This window comes from Schistocerca cancellata, chromosome 3, assembly GCF_023864275.1.
Source record: "Schistocerca cancellata isolate TAMUIC-IGC-003103 chromosome 3, iqSchCanc2.1, whole genome shotgun sequence".
Taxonomy (NCBI): Eukaryota; Metazoa; Arthropoda; class Insecta; order Orthoptera; family Acrididae; genus Schistocerca; species Schistocerca cancellata.
The window spans coordinates 215,472,508-215,495,733 of record NC_064628.1 but is presented as its reverse complement, the minus strand read 5'-3'; the positions used below and the strand labels follow the sequence as shown (position 1 = coordinate 215,495,733).

The 23,226-nt window shown below is 39.8% G+C and overlaps 1 protein-coding gene across 2 annotated transcripts in view; it reads right to left on the bottom strand.

Annotated features, from left to right (window-relative positions):
* LOC126174848 (HEAT repeat-containing protein 3) overlaps nt 1-23,226 on the bottom strand; it is a 649,038-nt gene that overhangs the window by 50,148 nt on the left and 575,664 nt on the right. For both annotated transcript variants that reach the window (XM_049921236.1, XM_049921235.1), the window contains one exon: nt 6,939-7,193. In XM_049921236.1, the coding sequence (XP_049777193.1) occupies nt 6,939-7,193 (255 nt within the window). The remainder of the gene's footprint in view (nt 1-6,938; nt 7,194-23,226) is intronic.

Below are 23,226 nucleotides of genomic sequence, written 5' to 3'. Positions count from 1 at the left end.
AGATGTCTGCCTATTACACATTACGACCCTCTTCAATGATCGGCGGTCTCTGTCAGTCAACAGATGAGGTCTGCCTACTAACTTTTGTGGTGTATGTGTCACTTCACACTTCCACTTTACTATCACATTGGAAACAGTGGACCTAGGGATATTTAGGAGTATGGGAATTTTGTGTACCGACATACGACACAAGGGAGACCCAATCACCTGACAACGTTCGAAGTCCATGAGTTCCGCGGAGCACGCCATTCTGCTCTCTCATGATGTCTAATGACTACTGAGATTCCTGATATGGAGTACCTGGCAGCAGTTGGCAGCACAATGCACCTAATATGAAGAACTTATGTTTTTGGTGGTGTCCGGATACTTCTGATCACTTAGTGTACATACATCCATTGTATGTATGTATGGATGGATGGATGGATGGATGGATGTATATAAGAGGTATGGAATTGTAAGTATATTTAGTAAGTATATTTATACAGTAATGATTGTGAATCAGATGATTCATTTTATACATCGAAAGCATAATGTGGGAACTATTGAGGCAAATCTAAGGTATGGTTATGCTTTGAGGTGTTAGGCTAGGGGTGAGCTGAGGTATACTGAACATGCCTCCTCCTGTGCTGCAGTTTGATGACAAATTCAAACTTGTGTAAAGCTCCTGAAGTCACACATACTCAAAGTATGTCAAAAGCTGCCTTGGAAGCTGTTCTGTATAACTGCGTCAAATAAAGGGTTCATGGATGAAGAGGGAGGGACACTTCTGTTCATTGTTGATAACACGAAAGTACTGGATATGCAATATATGTCAAAATACTGCCACTTCTGTTAATAAGGATACCTTTAGAAGATAAAACATTAAAGAAGAATGGCAGCAGTGTCACAAAGAATCGTGCAACAAGAACTACAGTGGGCAAGTTAAGGCATAGGAGCTCAAGCTACAATAAAAATGTTTGAAATATGTATCATGATAAATGTAATCTAAGGCATACCAATTACTTAGGGGATTGTGATAGTACAGCTTTCAAAGCAGTGTGCGCAGTAAACCCACAGAGTACAGATTGTGTGTTAACAAAACTGGAATGTGGGAGACACATACATAAACGTTTAATCTAAAGGAACTGATAAGATATTTAAAAAAAAAAAAAGTGGCAAGAACTATGACATGGACATATGTTGGCTGGGAAAGGCAGGCTTTCAGGAATGGAAACACACACAGGGCACATTTATTTTGGAGAAGCATTCTGAGAAAACACAACAAGTGTAGATTCTCTGAAACCAGCACTTTGGACCACATTTTCACACAAGCTACCCACCAATGAGCATATGCTGTGCTCCAAAGGCAATGAAATGTGGTGCAGATATTGGAAATGTAAAGAGGCTGGTGAAACATACAGCCATAAAAATATCTTATCCTCTGCAGTATTAAATGAAATTAAACCTATGTACAGAGATCTCATGTATTCAAGACTTGTAGAAAAATGTTTATGTAGAGACGCACAGAACCATAATGAAATTTTAAAGAGTCAGATTTGGCTGTGATGCCCCAGAACTACATTCTGTTGTGCTGAAACTATTCAGATAGCAACATATGATGCTGTTCTATACATTAGGTTGGTGCATAACTCTGTAGCATTTTATTTCGCATGTTGGAATTCCAGTTGCTAAGGATTTATTTATCAATTGTCAGTTTGTCATTTGGAGATGGTGAGTGGAGCTGTGTATGCTAGAAAATGGAGTGAAAAGGGGATATATCCAAACATTTCTGACATAAAACTTCCTGGCAGATCAAAACTGTGAGCCTGACCGAGACTCGAACTCGGGACCTTTGCCTTTCGCGGGCAAGTGCTCTACCATCTCAGCTACCGAAGCACGACTCACGCCCGGTACTCACAGCTTTACTTCTGCCAGTATCTCGTCTCCTACCCTTCAAACTTTACAAAAGTTGCTCAGATGGTAGAGTACTTGCCCGCGAAAGGCAAAGGTCCCGAGTTCGAGTCTCGGTTGGACACACAGTTTTGATCTGCCAGGAAGTTTTATATCAGCGCACACTCTGCTGCAGAGTGAAAATATTATTCTGGAAACATCCCCCAGGCTGTGGCTAAGCCATGTCTCCGCAATATCCTTTCTTTCAGGAGTGCTAGTTCTGCAAGGTTCGCAGGAGAGCTTCTGTAAAGTTTGGAAGGTAGGAGACGAGATACTGGTAGAAGTAAAGCTGTGAGTACCGGGCGTGAGTCGTGCTTCGGTAGCTCAGCTGGAAGAGCACTTGCCCGCGAAAGGCAAAGGTCGCGAGTTCGAGTCTCGGTCGGGCACACAGTTTTGATCTGCCAGGAAGTTTCATATCAGCGCACACTCCGCTGCAGAGTGAAAATATCATTTCTGACATACTCTTCCATTTGAGTTCAGTAGTGAGATGACAGCAACCAGGGCAGTGTGGTTGAATTTAGGCGTGGGGCTATCACCAGTCCCAATTCAGTCCTAAACCTCTCATCCAGATCCCTCTCTCCTCCAGAGACATCTGTTCTATCGAAAGGCTTAACCTTTAGCCCCACTCCCAACTTCAACCACACTGCCCTGGTTAAAGATCTCCTCTCATTCACCCGGAACCTCAACTGGAAATATCACTTCACTACCCAAACACAGCCCCCAAATACTAGACCCAGTGTTGAGCCCTGTCTAGAACAGTTCCGACTGCCTTCTCAAAGGGATCCTCCTCCCCTCCCCCAAAACCATCCCTTGCAAACATTTCAGGAATTCCTCACATCCAGTGTTGCCTCCCAGTCCTTCTTGAAGAACATCCCGACAACCCCCAACATCACCCCAGCTGAATCCCGTGCCATTAAGGAGCTGAAAATAGACCGCTCTATTGTCATCCTCCCGGCGGATAAAGGCTCCACAACTGTTGTACTTGACCGTGTGGAGTATCTGGCAGAAGGACTGTGTCAACTCTCCGACACCTCAACCTACAAAGCTGTTACCCAGGATCCTATTCCCTCCATCCAGACTGAGCTGCAAAAAATCCTAAAAATCCAAGGTCCCTCACAAGGCCTCACAACGGCTTCCATAGACTTACTCACTCCACCTGAGCCACGTACCCCTACCTTCTACCTATTACCCAAAATCCACAAAGAGAACCATCCTGGCCGCCCCATTGTAGCAGGCTTCAAAGCCCCAACAGAACGTATCTCAGCTCTGGTAGACCAGCACCTCCAACCTATCACCCGCAGACTCCCATCCTACATCAAAGACACAAACCACTTCCTAGAACGCCTAAAATCCATTCCCACTCCTCTCCCACCTGAAACCTTTCTTGTCGCCATAGATGCTACATCCCTTTACACAAACATCCCACATACCCATGGTCTCTCTGCCCTAGAGCATTACCTCTCCCAACGCCCAACCGAAGATCTTCCAAAAACCTCGTTCCTTATCACACTTACCAACTTCATCCTCACCCATAATTACTTCACTTCTGAAGGCCAGACCTACAAACAAATCAGGGGAACGGCCATGGGAACCAGGATGGCTCCGTCCTATGCCAACCTCTTCATGGACCGCATGGAGGAGGCTTTCCTGAGGACCCAACAGCTGCTTCCCCTGGCCTGGTATAGGTTTATAGACGACATCTTTTTGGTCTGGACTCATGGTGAAGAAACACTCCTTAATTTCCTCCATAACCTCAACTCCTTTTCGAATCTGAATTTCACCTGGTCCTTCTCCAAAACCGAAGCCACCTTCCTGGATGTTGACCTTCATCTTGTTGAAGCTCACATCCACACCTCTGTCCATATGAAACCCACAAACAAACAACAGTACCTTCACTTTGATAGCTGCCATCCTTTCCACATCAAACACTGCCTTCCCTACAGCCTAGGTATTCGTGGCAAACGTATCTGCTCCAGTGACGAATTCCTCAACAATTACGCCAATAACCTGACCAGTGCTTTCCTCTCCCGCAACTATCCTGCAGACCTTGTCCACAAACAGATTTCCCGAGCAATACATTCCTCCCCATCCAACAACAATGTTCCTACCCCCAGACCACACAGAAGCATCCCCCTTGTCACCCAATATTATCCTGGCCTCGAAAACATCAACAAATTACTCCGCCAGGGATATGACTTTCTCAAGTCAACCCCTGAAATGAGATCATCCCTTGACAAAATTCTCCCCACACCACCCAGAGTTGCCTTTCGTCGCCCCCCTAACCTCCGTAACATCCTTGTTAAACCCTACAATATTCCCAGACTACCTTCTCTACCCAGCGGTTCCTACCCCTGTAACCGACCCCACTGCAAAACCTGCCCCATGCATCCCCCCACATCCATCTACTCCAGCCCCACTACTGGTAAAACATACACAATTCAAGGCAGGGCCACGTGTGAAACTACACATGTCATTTATCAACTGACATGCCTGCACTGCACAGCCTTTTACATAGGCATGACAACAACTAAACTGGCTGAGCGCATGAACGGACACAGACGAACTGTCCGCCTAGGAGATGCCCAATACCCAGTAGCGGAGCATGCCCTCCAGCATAATTCTAGGGACCTAGGAACCTGCTACACCGTATGTGCCATTTGGCTTCTCCCACCCAACACCAGTCCCTCTGAACTGCGGAGATGGGAACTTGCACTCCAACACATCCTTTCATCCCGCCATCCCCCTGGACTGAACCAATGTTAAACAACCTCACTCCCATTTACTCTTCAGTCTTCTCCTCTTTCCCTTTCCTCTTTAGCCATTCACACATCTTTTCATCCTACATAGTTGTGTTTATCTTTATACTATATACCTCTTTACTTCTGTATGCATCCTCTTTGGTTTGAAGCTGGCACAGTACTTACAGTAGAATATCTTAGGCTTCCCTCTGACAACCATGCCTCCATCCTTGCCACCCTCCCTATTTTCCTTTCCCTGTTGCTTCATAACCTGGGTTGTGAGTAACTGAATCTCCTTTCCCTTCTTCCCTTTCTTTCCCCTCTCTCCTCCCCGATGAAGGAACATTTGTTCCGAAAGCTAGGAACGTAAATTTTCGGTTCTGTTTTATGTGTATCTATCGGCTGTACTGAGCTGAGGTAAGTACTGGCCAGCCCCTCTATCTCTTTGTTAGTATTTGTTTCACATCTTTATATGAGATTTTCCATTAATCATTTAAATAATCAAGAGTGTATTACATGTCATATGAATGTTCAGCGCTGTCTGCCTTTTTAATTATCCTAAGTCAACTGACTTAATAGACACTCAAAGTGCTGAAAAAGTAATGAAAAGTCTTTCTATTCCAAAACATTAATTTTACATTTTTGTGGTTCTAAAATTTAGTTAGGGGTAATAAAAAAAAAAATTTGCTGAGACGATGAATGCAATTTCAAGCATGAAAAGGCACTGAGTGAGGAGAATCCCTAAAATAATGAAAAATGCTATGGAAGTAACAAAGACAAAGTAATTGTTTTTCCCATCTATTTTAAGTATAAAAGCAATTAAAGAGATTGCAGGTGACAGCTGCAGAAAATGGTTACTGCAGTTTTCAACAAAACTGTGGAAGAAACATTTGCATACTCTAAGCAAAGAAACTGTTAGGAGGGAGACTGGTTTCTCTCCAATGACAGAACAAAATTTGACTGGAAATGATTTGTTGGAAACAAACAGCATTAACATAAAATATGATACACATGAAAATCACATTCTTGAATGTTTGCATTAGCAGTATAGTCCTGACTGTAGCTGGAGAGCATTTATGATTATTTTATTTTGATTGCAGACACAGTGGGAGAGAAAATTCAATTGATAAATATCAGTATGATAGTACAGTTTCATTCACAGATTTTGCAAAATAAAATTACAAGTAATTAGAAGACCCTCACTGCTAATTGTTTCTGTTTGTATGCACTAGTGCACTCACTTACTGAATACTACTTGATAGCTTCTCTGGAAGGTTGAACAGAAATTCTTCGTAAGTATGAAATTTTCACTTCCTGGGACTTCTAAGTATGGTTTCATTTACTTTGGGTACAGAAGAAATGTAACCACACATCTTGATATGGGATTTCTCTGGAAAATCACTAGTTTTAGCCACCCTGTGTACAGATCAGTTGTTGCATCAGAAAAATAATGCACCCAGACTCATTTCTGGCAGTTTTTGGAAAGTTTAGTCCAGCATACCTCTTTTCTCTTCCAAATGTACTTATGGTGGTGTGACCACTTTCTGAGCATTTCATGCACAAACGAATGTCACTTTGCCTCTAGTTAAAATTGTTACTGTTACTGACAGTGATGTCAATGTTAAATAGTGAATGATTCATCAGAATTCCTCCTACCAACACATATCCAGTATATTTCACAGCGTAAGCATCACATCTTTGGGTTACACAGCATAGCATCCACCCACTAACAGTAAGGCCTCCTTATAAAAACAATTTTATGTAACAGATAATAATGAATCAAGCTGTTACTGTACATTGTATGTGACTACAGGCATATTACTCTGTATTTTTTCCCCTTCCAACCAGAGGATCTGAGGCACATTATTCACAAGACTTAATGTCTTGACTGAATACACCGAAATAGGGTAAGATTATGTACCTGTAAGAAGAAGAAGAAGAAGAAGAAGAAGAAGAAGCAGAAGAAGAAGAAGCAGAAGAAGCAGCAACAAATATCTTAGGCACAGATATTCTCACTCTCACTCTCTCTCTCTCTCTCTCTCTCTCTCTCTCTCTCTCGCTCACACACACACACACACACACACACACACACACACACACACACACACTACTTCTTTCTTTGATCAGAAGCTATTTCTTTTATACAACAAGTCCAATTTCTATCCTTACAGAGAAAGACAATTTTATCATACAATAATATAATATTTTTAATTATTCTAAATATACTATGAAGATACTCAAGCAATGTAAAAGGCATATGATTCAACATACCATCACCAGAGCAAATATTTGTCAAAATTTCCAGACATGTCTGCTGCCCTTCAAACAACGTCTGTGTATCTGCTATACATTTCTCCTGCTCCTTCAGTTTTTCAGTGTCTTCTATCACTTTGTCATCATCTTTACTCTGAGCAAGTGAGGTTGCCAAGGTGTCCAGCACTTGGCAGTGATCTACTTCCAACACAGATCCCAGAACAGCAAGAATCCGAGCTGTACAAATCTTTGCTCTGATGTTTAAAGCCAGACCTGTGAATTTAAAGTATGTTTATAGAATGGAACATTACGGTGAAGTACAGATAACATGGCATATCCACATACATGAGTATCCTCCTCAATAATTTTCAACCTAGTTATGAATGTATACAAAATGTTATAAAAAAATCTCCTGCTAACCACTATGTAGAAGCAATTACAATCCAGAAAAAGAAACTAGTGAACGATAGCAGCTATCACTTGCAGCTTACAGATCAACAGTGTTTCACAGAATTACTGATGGGCATATGTATTGCTAGAGGATGAACTGTTGTACAGAACAGAGGTTCAGACAGATGATTTGAGAAAATGAATGGGAAATAGCATAATATAATGTATCATTTAACACTGGATTTCAAACTGGCTGCTGCTGATGAATACATGAAAAAAAGTAAAAATAAAAACAGGAAGGAGGATAAGAAAGAGGGTGGGGTGGGGGGGTGGGGGAGATATGCTCAGTAAGAAGGACGGAAAAGATGAAAGCAGAAGGAAGAGGGAGATGGGAGTGGAGAACAGGAACAAAAGGTGGGAAGAGGATTCTTATTATTATTAGTGAAATGGTAGTGGAGGGAGAGGGGGGAGCTAGTGACAGAAGGAGAAAGTAACATTGTTTATTTCCTTTGACATTATTGTTTTTTTAAGTTAGTTTGTTCTTTAAAGGTGATGCTATTACGATTGTACACATGTTGCAAAACTATTTTTTGAAGGTACTGTAAGGAGTAGACTCTACATACACGTGTTTGTACTTGTTAGCCCACTGACAACTATACATGTTAACATGCATTTGCTACAACAGGCATATAACAACAAAATGACAGCCATCTAAAAACCAAAATTTGAAAAGGTTCACAATGTTGTGCAATACCATTTGCACTTTTGGGAACAGAAAGTGTATTAACAATTCTAAACAGATCTAAAAAAAGTTAAAAATGTCAAGCTGAATTAAACAACGAGAGACTTGATCAGCTAAACTGATTATCACCAGATTTTTGAAATTTCAGCTGTCAAGGAAGTTCAGGCCACTGTTCCTGTTGATTAAATTGACTGGCACTCCAATCTCTAGCATTTCCTTTATTAGGTTGTGCTAGAAATTTGGTGAGGGCACTTATATCCTTCAAGACGTCTAAGGAAGCTATTGAAACATTTATGGAGAAAAATGATGATAATGCCAGGAAGTAAGGGAATCTGGACATTAACTGAAGCACTAATTAGTCATCTCTCAGTGTCAAAAAACATGTGACTGACAACTCATTTTTGAATGCAGGCATTAGATTTAATCTGATCTAAGAAATATAGAGAGGATTTGCTATAAAAGGAGATGAAGCTGTTTATTTTCTGTAAGTACTTTCCATGCACCCTATATTTTATAATTCTGAGTGACTAGGGACTACAAGTTCCATTATTGCCACAATGTTAGCTGTTCTAGGCAGAAGACATGCATTGATGACGCTGCACATTTTCGCAATTGTGATTGAGGTAAACTGACACTGCAGTGCTCATCTTCGGCATACCAGTGTAGATGTTTTCTTATAAGCAGCTAACTAAAGAAATCTGTGCAATTAACATGTTTATTTATATGTAAAAGCCAATTTTGGAATTTTCCTTTATGTGAGACCGCGTATGCCAGATTCATGTGCCAATTTGAAATTCTAAATTTGCATATTTTACTGTTTGCATCGTTTCTGTGTAATCTTCCATTGATTGTATCAATATGAACTTGTCTGTATCGTGAAATTTTGAACATTTGTGAGTGCGAAAATGAACTCATACTGGTACTCTTTTTATCAAGTGCAAGTTTAAAGTTATTTGTGCTGTTTTAAAATTTTTGAGAACAGCAGGCCTATCCTCGTCCAAAATAATTATTCTCCAATGTTACTGTATAATTACATGAGCAATAGTTCTGTTACCTTAATAGAAGTATTGTTTTGTGTATTTGCTTCAATTCTTAGTTTAAAAGGCCATCATCAGGCTTAGATTTTAAAGTTATTTATTCACTGTTCTGTAAAACACTGTACCAACAACAATGCAGCTCCACCGTGTTCTCAAACACTGGATGAGTTAGTTGACATTTGTAAGTAGGTCGAAACTGCCCTAACCACTGTCAAATGATTGGCAGTTGCTGAGAATTGGTGTGTTGGAAGAGCTTCTGAGAGTCATGTAACAGAGCCTGTGGCATCAAAGGCACCTCAAGTACTATCTTCTGCCGCGGATCCCATCTCCTCTGATGGAAGTATGGGATCTGTCATCACTCGTCCACTTGACTGTGAGTGGCATATCAATGGCAGATTTAGGCATCCTGTGCAGGGTAGACAGAGACAAGGAAGGACTCAGGGTGTTATACCAATCCCCCTGACCAATAAGTTTGAGTGCTGTCTTTCACCGAACAGAAGCTGAGCCAGTGGGGTTCTGTTCACCTGTGTTGGGGAAACCTGCTTTGTCCTCTATCAGGAGACAGCAAACACAGAAGGGTAGGTTCTATTAATCATTGGCAGCTGAACAGGTTGAAGACACTATTCCAGCAGCCACAAATGGAACAGGGTCCAACCAACTGCAGATTGTGGCACATGTTAGAACAAACAATGCTTGTCATCTGGGTACCAAAATAATACTTTGACCATTTCAGCGATGCGGAGAGAAGGTTGAGAAGATCAGGTCTGCCCATGGAGCTTCAATGAAGCTCACAATTTGCAGCATTTCCCCGACAAATTATCGTGGTCCCCCAGTTCAGAGATAAGCGGAAAGACGTACCAGAGAATTCAAAGGTTCTGTGACAAGCTAGGGTGCCACTTCCTGGAGCTGCGTCATCATAGGATTGAGAATTATTGGGTCCCACTAAAGTGATCACGGTTGTACTATACTTCAGAGGCTGCTACCCAGGTAGCCGTTTATGTGTGGGGTGCTTTTAAGATTAGGCTACTCTCCATCCAGTCCCAATTACGACAGCTGTGCGAGACCCAGACGTATAACTGCAGGATCCAAGAGAATATTAAAATACTAGCAGTTAGCTGCCAAAGCATTTGCAACAATGTGCCAGAGTTTGAAGCACTCCTGAAAAGCTGTGAAGCTCACGTAATATTTGGTACAGAAAGCTGGTTCAAACTGAAGATTGATAGCAGTCAGATTTTTAGGGAAAACTGAAGTGTATATCAAAAGGAGGCTACTGGGAAATGGAGATAGTACATTTGTTGCAGTAGACAAGAAAATCAAATCCACTGAAGTAGAAATTGAAGCTGCATGTGGGATGGTTTGGGCTAGACTCAGTATCAAGGGTGGACATAAAAAGATGATCAGATTCTTCTATAGCTCACCACACTCAACTTCTGATCTAATTGGAAACTTCAGAGAAAACTTCATGTCACTTATGTGTAAGTTCCCCAATCATATTGTAATCATCTGTAGAGTCTTTAATCACCCAAATGTCAATTTGAAAAGTTACAGTTTTGTCTGTAGGGCATGACAAGACATCCAGTGAAACATTACAAAATGCATTCTCTGAAAACTAGCTTGAGCAGATAGTTAAGAACTACACTTGTAATGGAAATATTTAGAGTTAATTGTGACCTGACCTCTTTGAGGATGTCCACATCGAAACTGGTATCAGTGACCACGATGCGGTTATGGCAACAATGATTACCAAATACAAAGGACAACATAAATAGGTGGAAAGACAAGTATGCTCAGTATACTGCATTTTTAAAATAGCATATAAACATAAATTATTAAAACTTGAGCAAGGTGAATGCTTACTTTTTGAAACAATTATTGTCCTCACAGATGACACATATTTGACACTTTCAATGAATAATGATAGTTCCAAATCAGAGTCTATAACCTGACAGAGTTCTGAAGAAACGTTCTATTAGCATGTAGCTGGATCTGCACTGTGACAATACTGTCGACTTAAGCCACTGATTACACAGAGACTCAGGTTGAGCAGCACTGTGCTCTGACATAACTGGATTGAGGATTTTTTGACAGGGGGGACGTAGCAAGTTATCTTGGATGGAGAGTTATCGTCAGAAGTGAAGTAACTTCAGGTGTGCCCAAGGAAGTGTGTTGGGTTCATTGCTGTTCATGTTTTACATTAATGATCTTGCGAACAATGTTAACAGAAACCTCAGACTTTTTGAAAATTATGCAGTCATCAATAGTAAAAGTACTGCCCGAAAGAAGCGGCATAAATATTCACTCATCAAACAACACAAGCCTCAAAAAATAATATATCGCCAATTGGTATTGTTTGTGATCCCTCCAAGGTCTTCGACTGTGTATATCGTGATACTCTCTTAGAAAAAGTCAACTTTAATGGAACTGATGACTTTACACACAGATGGTTTGGATAATATTTGCCAAACAGAATGCAAAAGGTTGTGCTGAATAGTTCAAACAATGTAGAAAGATAAAAGGTTTTAGTGATTGGGGTAAAATCATGAAGGGAGCCCCACAGGCTTCAGTTTTTTATGCAATCCAATTCCTTATATATGTTAATGACCTTCCACTTAACAGACAACAAGCAAAATTGGTACTTTTTGCAGATGATACTAGCATTACAATAAATCGCGTTTGAAAGCAACAGAAGCGATTGTTAATGATGTTTTACAAGTAATTATTAAGCGGTTCTCTGAAAATGGACTCTCCCTAAATTTTGAGAAAAAACACTACATTCAGTTCTGTACTACAAAGAGTGTCATACCAACAACTGATGTAACACACGAGCAGGAGTCAGTAAATAGGTTAGAATGTTCAAAATTTTTGGGTGTACATACTGATGAAAGCGTGAACTGGAAGGAGCATACTACTGGGCTTCTCAAACAAATAAGATCAGCTGCTTCTGTTCTTTGTACAGTAACAAATGTATCAACCTTCTAACATATTTCGCATATTTCCACTCAGTAATATCATATGGAAAATTTTTTTTGGGGTAACTCTCGTAACTTAAAAAGGAAGTATTGATCGCACAAAAGTGAGCAGTAAGAACAATGTGTGTTCACCCATGAATGTCATGAAGGAACTTCTTTAAGGAGTTAGGCATTGTGACAGTGCCATCACAATACTTGTTTTCTCTAATGAAATTCGTCATAAATAATACATCACAAAATTTGAGAAAAACAGCGATGTACATACCTACAACTCTAGCAGGAAAGTTACCTTTATTATCCCTTGTTAAAGCTGTCAGTGGCTCAGAGAAGAATTCAATATGCACCAATAAAAATTTTTGATCATTTTCGCAATAACGTAACATATTCGACAGGTGGCGAAGCAAGTTTTACGAGGGGCGGTTGAAAAGTTCGTGCAAAGTCCGAGAGATGGCACCACCGGTGCGTATCAAGGTCATGTTTAGTTAGTAAAATCTTTGGAAAGAATGCACACCAAGTTCCAGCAATACTGGTCTATTTCTTTGTGTTTGGCATTCGTATGAATCAAGGAAGTCAAGTGATTGTCAAAAAAAGGACAAAAAAGAATTTCGTGTGGTGATTAAACATTACTTTATGAAAGGCAAAACGCCTGAGGGGACTAAAGAAAAGCTTGATAAACATTATGGTGACTCTGCACCTTCAATTAGAACAGTTTATAAGCGGGTTCAAAATTTTTGGAGTGGCCATATGGGCACAAGTGAAGCTGAATGTTCTGGAGGTTACGACTCCAGAAATCATTGATGAAATCCATGATATGGTGATGGATGACAGAAGAGAAGATGTCCGAGATTGCTAGTGCTGTGGGAATCTCAAATGAACGGGTACATAATATTTTGCATAAACATTAGGACATGAGGAAGCTATCCGCAAAATGGGTTCTGCGATTGCCCGTGCTTGACCAAAAACGGAATCGTGTGAAGTGTTGCAAGGATGGTTTGCAGCTGTTCAGGAAGAATCCGTGGGACTTTAAGTGTTGTTTTGTCACTGTGGATGAAACATGGATACATTACTATACTCCCAAACAACAATCTAAACAATGGGTTACCAAGGGAGAACCTGCACCAAAAAAGGCGAAGACCATTCCTTCGGCCGGAAAGGTTATGGCGACTGTCTTTTGGGATTCGCAAGGGATAATCCTCATCGACTATCTGGAAAAGGGTAAAACTATTACAGGCGAATATTATTCAACCTTACTGGACCGTTTGAAAACCGAGCTGCAAGAAAAACCCAGACAATTGGACCACAAAATTTCCATCACTACAATGCACCAGCACATATCTCAGCAGTTGTGGTCGCAAAATTAATGGAAACAGAATTCCAACTCATTTCACATCCCCCCTATTCTCCAGACTTGGCTCCCTTGGGCTACTATTTGCTCCCCAATTTGAAGAAATGGCTGGCGGGACAAAGATTTTATTCAAACGAGGAGGTGACTGCAGCAACTAATAGCTATTTTGCAGACTTGTAGAATTCCTATTATTCGGAAGGGATCAACAAATTAGAACAGCATTGGATGAAGGATATAAGTTTAAAAGGAGACTATGTCGAAAAATAAGAAAGGTTTACCCCAAACACGTAAGTAGTTTTTATTTTTGCTTGGACTTTGCCAACGCCCCTTGTAAATCTAATTTGTAGCGTGTTTAAAATTAGTTGTGAACTTTGACAGTTCAGTATGGAGCAAGTGGAGGTTAGCCTAGTTGCCAGCGTATGCTGAGCGTGTCAGCAGGTGACGACAATGCCAGGCCTACCTGGCAGACTAGCCTGACTGCATGAAATGCAAGACGCACAATCCAGCCGATCTGCAATCTTTCTCATACAATTTTAAAGAAGCTGCTCACTAGTAAATTCTGATTCTCACACATCTTATAACGTAATTTATCAGCTTCATGATGAACTGCCTGTCATTTTGTAAATTGTCAAAATTATTGTGATATGTTGATATTCGGTTAACTACTGCAAGAAATTCTTAAAGTTTTCAGTGAAAAATAGGGGTTGCTACGAATTTGCAGTTGGTGTGTGTTGAGTCAAATGTTGCTGCATATAAAATGTAGGCAACATACTTAATTATTCTTTAAACTTGGAAGGAAGAAAATTGAATGTATGTACACCGCTCCATCACAAACTCATGTGCCAGAGAAAAGGCCAAATTGAAACATTCATAAATTCCTCATATCTCATAATGGTTTGGGATATCTGAACAAAAGTTTTGGCAAGTGATAACACACAAAGAGGAGAGTATTTTGCTGTGTAAAACTTACACCTCTATCACAATAGTCAAGTAACTACAGTCTTTCTCTTCCCCCCCCCCCCCCCAATGAAATAATTAACTTTTAAGGACCATCGGCAGCTGGTGAAACAAGAACTGCTGTGGGTTTTGTGACAATATAACTGAAGTTACATGTTTATTTTTATTCCGATAATAGGTTTCTTCATGAATTATTGACCTTTCTTGCCCACAGTTGCTAGTTTAACAATATATTGTTTCAGGATTTTGTCGCAATTCCAACTACATTAGAATATTAGTGAGATGAATATTTGTTAACTCTGCTGTGTTCTGGCAAAAGAAGTGCCTTTAAACATGGCAACATGAATCCATGTCTCCTCAACTACCTTCTCAGTATGGCTGACAACTCAAGACCTGTTCTGTGTAACATTTGCAATGGCTTCTACTGTCAACATTTCAACCTCACTAGTGTAAACTTATAGTTCTTTTGCCACATTACTTTTCACCCAGGCCCATTTATTCTCAGTCAGATTTAAATGAGTGTAACATGGAGGAAGCCTGATTTAAACTACGTCCTTTAGCATCACCTTATTTAAACATGCTAGGTTCAACTTTATCCAATGGAACATTTCTTTGAACCCACAGCAAAACATCCACTTTCCTCCACTGCAGTGCTGTAGCTTTATACATCACAACAGAGTGGTATGGCGCATTGTCCATTACTAGTATCGAATTCGGAGTAATGTTTTGCAGCAGAACATTATCTTCACAGCTGGTGAATGTGTTGTTGAATGACCATTTTTATTGCGAATCTCATATTTAGATGTACTGCACTGTCGTTATTAATGCAGTGCCAACACAAAAGATATTCACAATACCTGATGAGTGCAGATCACTTAAACACCAGAAAATACTACTTTGCAATGAGAGCCGACAAGTGTGAATGCATCTAAAGTGTGACACCACATGGTACTCCTTATCCACAACATGGTAACAGGGGTACTTTACCAACCAAACTGATGGCGGCGTGGTGGTGAAAGCCAGTTCGCCATTGGTATTACCTCAGCAATGGTATCACGTCCCCTCCAGTGAGCTAAACGTCAAAAATTGCAACTACGAAATTGTTTTGTCTAGACAACTCCTTCTGTTCCACTGATGAATTTAAACTTAAAAATTGGGAGCCTGTAAAAAAAAAAAAACCTGTTAACTGACTCGTTCCACATCATTTCAATAAAAAAGATGTGCAAGTGGGAAATGGGTGCAGTGCCAACACAAAAGACTATTCACAATACCTGATGAGTGCAGATCACTTCAACACCAGAAAATACTACTTTGCAATGAGAGCTGACAAGGTCAGAAATGTAAAACTGTACAGTTCACAAAATGAAAAAATGTATCCTACGACTATAATATCAATGAGTCACAACTGGAATCGGCCAGCTCATACAAAAACCTGGGTGTCACACTTTGTAGGGATATGAAATGGAATGATCGTGAAGGCTCAGTTGTGGGCAAAGCAGGTGGTAGACTAAAAGGAGATTGCTTACAGATCACTTGAGTGACCAGTTCTAGAATGTTGCTCAAGTATGTGGGATCCACACCGAATAGAGCTAATGGGGGATATTTAACTTTTACAGACAAGGGCAGTCGCAGCTTTATTTGACCTGTGGGAGGGAGTTACAGAGATGTTGAAGAAACTGGACTAGCAGACTCTCGATTGAAGACAGAAAAACTATTCCACGAAAGCCTGCTTACGAAGTATCAAGAACTGGCTTTAAATGATGACTCTAGGCATATACTACAACCCCTAATATATCACTCACACAGGGGTCATGAAGACTAGATTAGATTAATTGCACCACTCACACAGGCATTTGAACAATCATTCTTCCTGCACTCCAGACTGAAAGAAAGGATACTATGGTATAAGTTTCTTTAAAATTTAAATTAAGAGATGACAAGTCTTTTACGCAACAAATGAAATAATGCATGCTGCAGGGATGCTGGGAACTCTTTGATATACACACTGTCATCACAAGTGCAAGTGGTATCCCGAACATGATGGAAACAAATACAAAGGAAACCCATCCAGGTGGTAAAGTGAGGGATGAATCTGTCATTGCACTAAGTAATGCAAATGGGCCACTGGATTCTGTAGAGTCCATACTAATGTTCATGGATAAGAAAGAGCCTGTGATTTTTGGAAATAGGAATTCCAAAATTCAACTGAACAATAAATATTTCTTTGGAACATACAACATTAACACACTTTTACATTTAGAAAAACTGAAACAGCTCATAAATATCCTCGAGGAACAGAACCTGGTCATTTTGGCTCTATAGTAACACAGACTCAATGATGAGTATTTAATGAAGTTTGAGAACTACAGGATTTGCAAGGTCAAATCATGAAAATATATAATGAATAGTACACCTCATTTGAGGACAACTTTTGTTGTGAACAATTTAAAGGAACTTACATCTGCCTCTAAAAGGCTTTATCATCTATCAATAACGCGTGCCACCAAAACATGTAAGTCAACTTATGCTCTTGCACCAAGCAATGTCAATAACAAAAAGAACTCTTAGGAAAGTGAGTGAGTTCTGGGAACTACTGGAATCAGAAACCCAGAAAATTCCAGAAAATACCGTTAAAATTCCAATGAGAGACTTTAATGCTCAAACTGGGAAAGAAAACTTTTTTCACAAAATTGTTCCAGTACATGAACAAGAATACATACGGCAAAGTCTTATAGAATTGTGCCATTTGTCCCCACTGAAACTGATACCTACAAATTTCAAGACTGCCTTACAAATAAAAAACTTCAAGATCACCAAACGAACTTCTGAGAGAATTTCAAATGGACCATGCAGCAGTACCCATGAAAAATAAGGAAATCATGAAGTGAAGGTTAAGAAAAGGAAAATATTGAACAGTAACATTTATGAAGATGAAGTTGACCCAAAAAATCAATTAAATGTTGGAAAGAAACATAGCAACAAACAACGAACTATATTTAAAACTCCGAGACATTGAGGCAAAAACTTGGGCAGGATGATCAACAAATACCTTCAACAACTAAGAAACATGGATGATGAACCAAAGAGCACGGAAGCCCTGGTGGTAGGTCTGAACAAGAAAGAAAATTCATTTTTAAAATTTGTGGAAGTTTGATGACAAACAACGAAACTGATAAATGTTAAGCATACATGATAAATACCACCTCTGTCACTCTGAAAATGATTTTCAGAAAACAAGACTAGAAACGTCTTTGAAGATTATAAATACAACCTCTAACGGTATATCACCCCTCTCCCCATTATTGACTGGCAGTGATAGTTTTACCCAGATTGAGGGACCTGTAAATTCTTAACACTGTGACCCATGAAGAGCCCAGAACTACCACAACTTCGTAACTTGGGAAATGTAATGCCTCATATACTGAGACTTGACTAAAGGCTTTAAGAATTTGTTTTTGTGATTTTGTGTCAACTTTATCTCATTCCAACAGCAGAACAGTAAAATGTTTCACGACATCATGCTCACATGTCCACACCAAACTATTCAAATCACTTACTGTGATGAGATGAGCTCTATATCTTCTTATGCTACTATGTATTCAATTGCTTAAGGACTATTGTAAGAGTAAAGGAAGTATTCAGACGAAACATAAGATTGACCTTTTCAAAATTTTTCATCAATCAACACACTAGACCAGGCCGGTTCACTATCTGCTTGTGTCAGATGGCTCAAAGCAGTGGGAAACCAGCTAGCTTTTGGCGACGGATGACAGGGGGTTAAGAGTGGTGAGGGGAAGGGAGAATTCTGAACAAGGTTGCTTAGGAAGAGAAACTGTTTTCATTGATGATGATGATTATGATGATTAAGACTATGTTGCATGTGGACACTCAACAGCAGGGTCATCACTGACTTTTAAGAAGTGTCAACCTGCCATTCTCATAGGGGTGGGGGTGACAAGACCTGTCCACACAGGTGGAGTAGCTTATAATGCATTTAAATTCACCTATTAGTTACTACAAAAATGCTGTCATGTTACACTAAACTTCGACACTGAAAATTCGATTAAAAAAAAGTAAAAAAATTCAGAGCTCGCTGATCTCCTCATTCCAGCATTTTAGGAGTGAAGTATAACAATTCACAAAATTTCAGGACCCACATTACACTGGTGTCGGCGACAGCGAGGATGGTAGGAAGATCTCCAACCAAGTTGAAGGCTGCCCTGATGTAAGTATACAAAACACATTTAGACAAAATATGTTGAACAGAAAGTGGCATACCACATACTTAACAAGTAGTGGATCTTTCTGCCTGAGGAGGAAACTGTGTGTTAATGGGCATGTGCAGTCTGGTGAGCAGCACTTCCTTTCATCGATGCGACTGGCTTGTAGTCCACCATGCCTGTGCGTTCAGTTTGAGTGACTGCAGTTCCACTACTAACCATCCACTTCCCCAATGACACGATTCTTCTGTCCAACAATTAGATGATGGCATGCAAGGAGATCATTGACATAGAACACCATCCCTACATGCTTCTTTGACTGCTTTGTCAGCTATGCCATTTCCTTTTATCCTGACAAAAAATTCAGGTACCTAGCAAAAGACTACCACCTCCCCTCGATGTCGGATCTGGTGAAAGCAGCCATGAATGGACCTGAATCAACTGGTCTACCGGAAACATTTGATGGACAACTTGAAGTGCACAGAGTGAGTTAGAGCAAACCAGAAACTTTGTACTGTGATGCCTTTGAAGCCATTCCAGTGCTGCTGCAGTGCCAAGTAACTTCACTTCATTATAAATAAATCGTTCCATATGGGGAATTAGGAAAATCCTGTAAGGGAAAACAGTGGAACAACTGACTGCATTCCTTTACTGGGATCCATCTATGTATACAATCCTAACACTCTGGTATAGTGCGCGTCATATATCTTGGCGGCCGAGTTTAGGTTCGTTCTGCGCATCTGACGTCACAAATCACAGTCAGCCAATGAACAGAGAACGACGTTGCCAGATCTCGACTGCAGTGCAGAGCACCGACGAGTGTCTTCAGTTTTAGAAACGTTCAGTCATAAATGAAGTAATTGAACAAAAGCAATGTCTTGATAGCAGACTTTCTTTTATAGAAAGTTTGGAAAAAGCATTCTTTACATCAATTGCTTCATATTCTATTAATTAATTAAACAAAACAAACAATAAGCCTCCTAATTCAGGCGGTAGCAAGGAAAGGTGTTTGTATCAGTCTCACGAACTGCTTTTTCGCAATAAAGAACAGCGGTAATTGTTTATTTCCTATTGTACTTCGACGCAATGTGAGTAATTCATAGTCACCCCAACAGTGTTTGTCGGTATTTTGCATACGTTTAGAGTGCTCCAGGAGATCTCTGAAACAAGCAGCTGTGTTAGCGTAATGGTTAAGGTGTTGGGCTGCTGATCGGAAGATTCTGAGATCAAGCCTTGTTGCTTACTTAATATTTTATTTATTTAAAAACAATAGCGAAATGTCTTATTTAATGAATTTTATTCGTTTGAATGTAATGTTTTGAAATTTCCTGTGCTTTGTCTCTCCATTATAATCATAATAAGTTTTCAGTTTTTCTAATTTTCTTCTCCAATATTTCTTTTCACAGCAATTAAAAACAATGAAAAGGCACACATACAATATTCATGTTATCCGTTTTGTTTGTATATCGTCTCTTCCGCAGTCGCTGTTTTACTATTCATATTGAGATATATTCTTTTGCGGCAGTATTAAAAGTATTATTTAGAGCAGAATTTCGGCTCGTACGTTGTCGAGCTATTTGATTGTCTGACGGAATTCTTTGCTTCGCTGCTTTGGCAACATCATATTCAATGTTTTCGTCGACTGATCTATGTTTTGGCAAGTATTTGCTGTCCGTTGTGACAAACATAAAATGTTTGCGCACTGTACCTCACTGGCAATATATTTTAGTTTTATGTTTTATTACGTCCAAAATTCAGTTTTGTGTACTTCGCCAACTTCGTTTTAATCAGAACGTTTTAGAAAACAGCGAAATGACTCTGGTATAAAGAAAGTTTTGTTACAGTTGCTAAAGATAGAATATTTCCCAATTTATAAACACTGTTTATGTTAAAAACGGTGTTCAATTTAACTGGGGACATTGAAATCTCTTGAAAACGAAACACAGAGCCAAAAGAAATCCTAATGAAAATTAGTTCCTCCCGGAAGGGGACATCCAATTATAACAAAATTTGACCACAAATTCATCGGATTTGGTATCATTGGATGTCCCCCTCTGAGACAAAAAAAAATTTAGTTATAAATTTGTTTGATCCAATGTGTAGATTTGCGGATATTTCAATGTCTCCAATTAAAATGAACACTCTGTATAGTTGGAACCATGAACGACTGCGGTCGATTTAAGGCTCGTTCTACGCACCTGACGTCACGCATCCGCTGACAGCCAATGAGTGTTCAGTAGTTTTCTGAACGGTCTGCTGGGAATGTCTTGGCGAGTGCGAGTGTTAAATGTGATTGTAGTTATTCTTTGGTGAATTTTTATCGCATTTGTTGCAAGTTGTCATGGCTGATCATGGTGGTAAGCGACAAACTCTCCATAAACAGGCGAGGGACATAATTTACCGGATACACGCTTTTTTCAAGCGCAAAGCAGAAAACGGTGGGCCTATCACGGATATCGCCAGATCTCAGGAACGCACTGCAGAAGCGACAGGCGTTAGCTTGAGAACCGTTCAGCGGATTGCCAATGAAGGAAAGTTATCTACGGAGACCTGTGGAAGCCCACTTTTCAGATCGCCAGGGAAATATCGCACTCGTGAGAGGACTGTAACTAATTTAGATAATTTCGACAAAGATATTCTAAGACGAGAAGTACTCAACATGTACAACACAGGCGAATTTCCTACTGTAAAAAAAAATCACTGTGAAAATGCGTGAAACCATAAATTTTAAAGGTAGCATGACTTCAATGAATAGAATACTTAAAAACATTGGATTCAAATATGTACATACAAATGACGGAAGAAAGTTTTTAATGGAACGTAGTGATGTCGCTGCTTCAAGGGACCAGTTTTTAAGACGTATTATTGAAGTAAGAAAATCCGGGAATAAGAACATTTTTTTCTTGGATGAAACATGTGTAAACCAAAATCACACAACGAAAGCGTGTTGGAAAATGAGTGTTGGTTCGGGTGGGTTTAAAGTACCAGTTGGTAAAGGTGGACGAATAATTGTGCTTTACGCTGGCTCTGCTTCTGGATTCATTCCAGAAAGCAAATTAGTGTTCCGAGCAAAAAAGAGAAATTCAGGGGATTATCATTCCGAAATGAACTCGGAGACATTTAAATTGTGGTTTAGGAATCAGTTTCTCCCTTACTTGTCTCCAAACTCGGTGATTGTAATGGACAATGCGAGTTATCACTCTGTTGTTGTTGACAAGACACCCACAACAAGTACAAAAAAAGCCGATATCATGTTATGGCTTGCAAGTAAAAATATACCACATACTGCCAACCAAACTCGTGCTGAAATGTTGAATCTTGTAGTGCTTCATAAGCCTCGCACAAAAGTTTATGAAATAGATTGTATTGCACAGGAACATGGACACACAGTTTTGCGTTTGCCACCGTACCATTGCCAATACAATCCGATAGAGTTAATTTGGGCACAAGTGAAAGGGTATGTCGCAGAACGAAACGTGACATTTAAAATTGCCGATACAGAAAGGCTTCTGCACGAAGCACTTGACAGAATTACTCCTTCAGCATGGGCTGAATGTTTTCGGCATGCACAAAGTCTACAGGAGGAGGACATGGACAGGGAAATTGTAATTGACAATCTGCTTGAACCCAAGACCTGATGATTCGGACTGCGACACTGACTACAGCGATGCAGAAGACAATCGCAGCGATTGACAACAATGAAAGGTAAGGCACATACACAATAATACTCATGTTCTCTTTCTTGTTTTTGTTCCACAGTTGCAATTTTACCAATGGTATTGAAATATATTCCTCTTCTGCAACTGTAATAAGCGTCTTATTTAGACCAGACGCGTTTTTCTCTTTTGAAGCATCTTCAGTGGACAGCATTTTGTCTCCTCCATTGCTAAGTCACCTTTCGTAGTTTTGTGCTGAGGTAACACAATATTCAACGTTTGTGTCAGCCGATCAGTGTTTTAGCAAATAAATGCTCTTTGTGTGTGCCACACACAAAAATTATATTTGACATAGCTCAGAGCACAGTATATTCAAGTCCTAACGTTTTTGTAAGTCCACAGTTTTGTTTAACGTATTTTGTGTACTTCCTTTTGATTGATTGAAGTGCTTTAAAATAAAGTCAAACGCGCCCGGTGTAAATAAAACTTTTATTACAGTCGCGAAAGACGGAATATTTCTCAATATTACATACGACACCAATCTGGTACTTAAATTAAATGAGATATTGTTATACAGTAAATTTTATATGAAATTTAGGTATCTTGTCCACATTCCATTCTCAACATTGTGGCAACTACAATCGAACATACGGAAAGTATACGCTATGAACTTTACCTCTGCAAACTCTTCAAAATTTTGTGCAATGGTTTACTACATTTAATGCTGCAATATAACTGCGTTGAAAATCGAAACAAAATTAAGTCATTTATGGGGGGAAGTTATCAGTCAAGAAAATGTGTCAAAATCAAATTTTTGGACCAAATAGTTTTTGTGAAATCGAGTGATAAGTGTGTCAAAGCAGTCGGAACACTATGTGTCTGCACAGGCGAGCAGTGCAGTGGTTACAAAATCGCGCACGGCGCGGAATGCGGGGAGCATGTCTCTGAATGTGTGTGTGAAACCTTATGGGACTTAACTGCTAAGGTCAT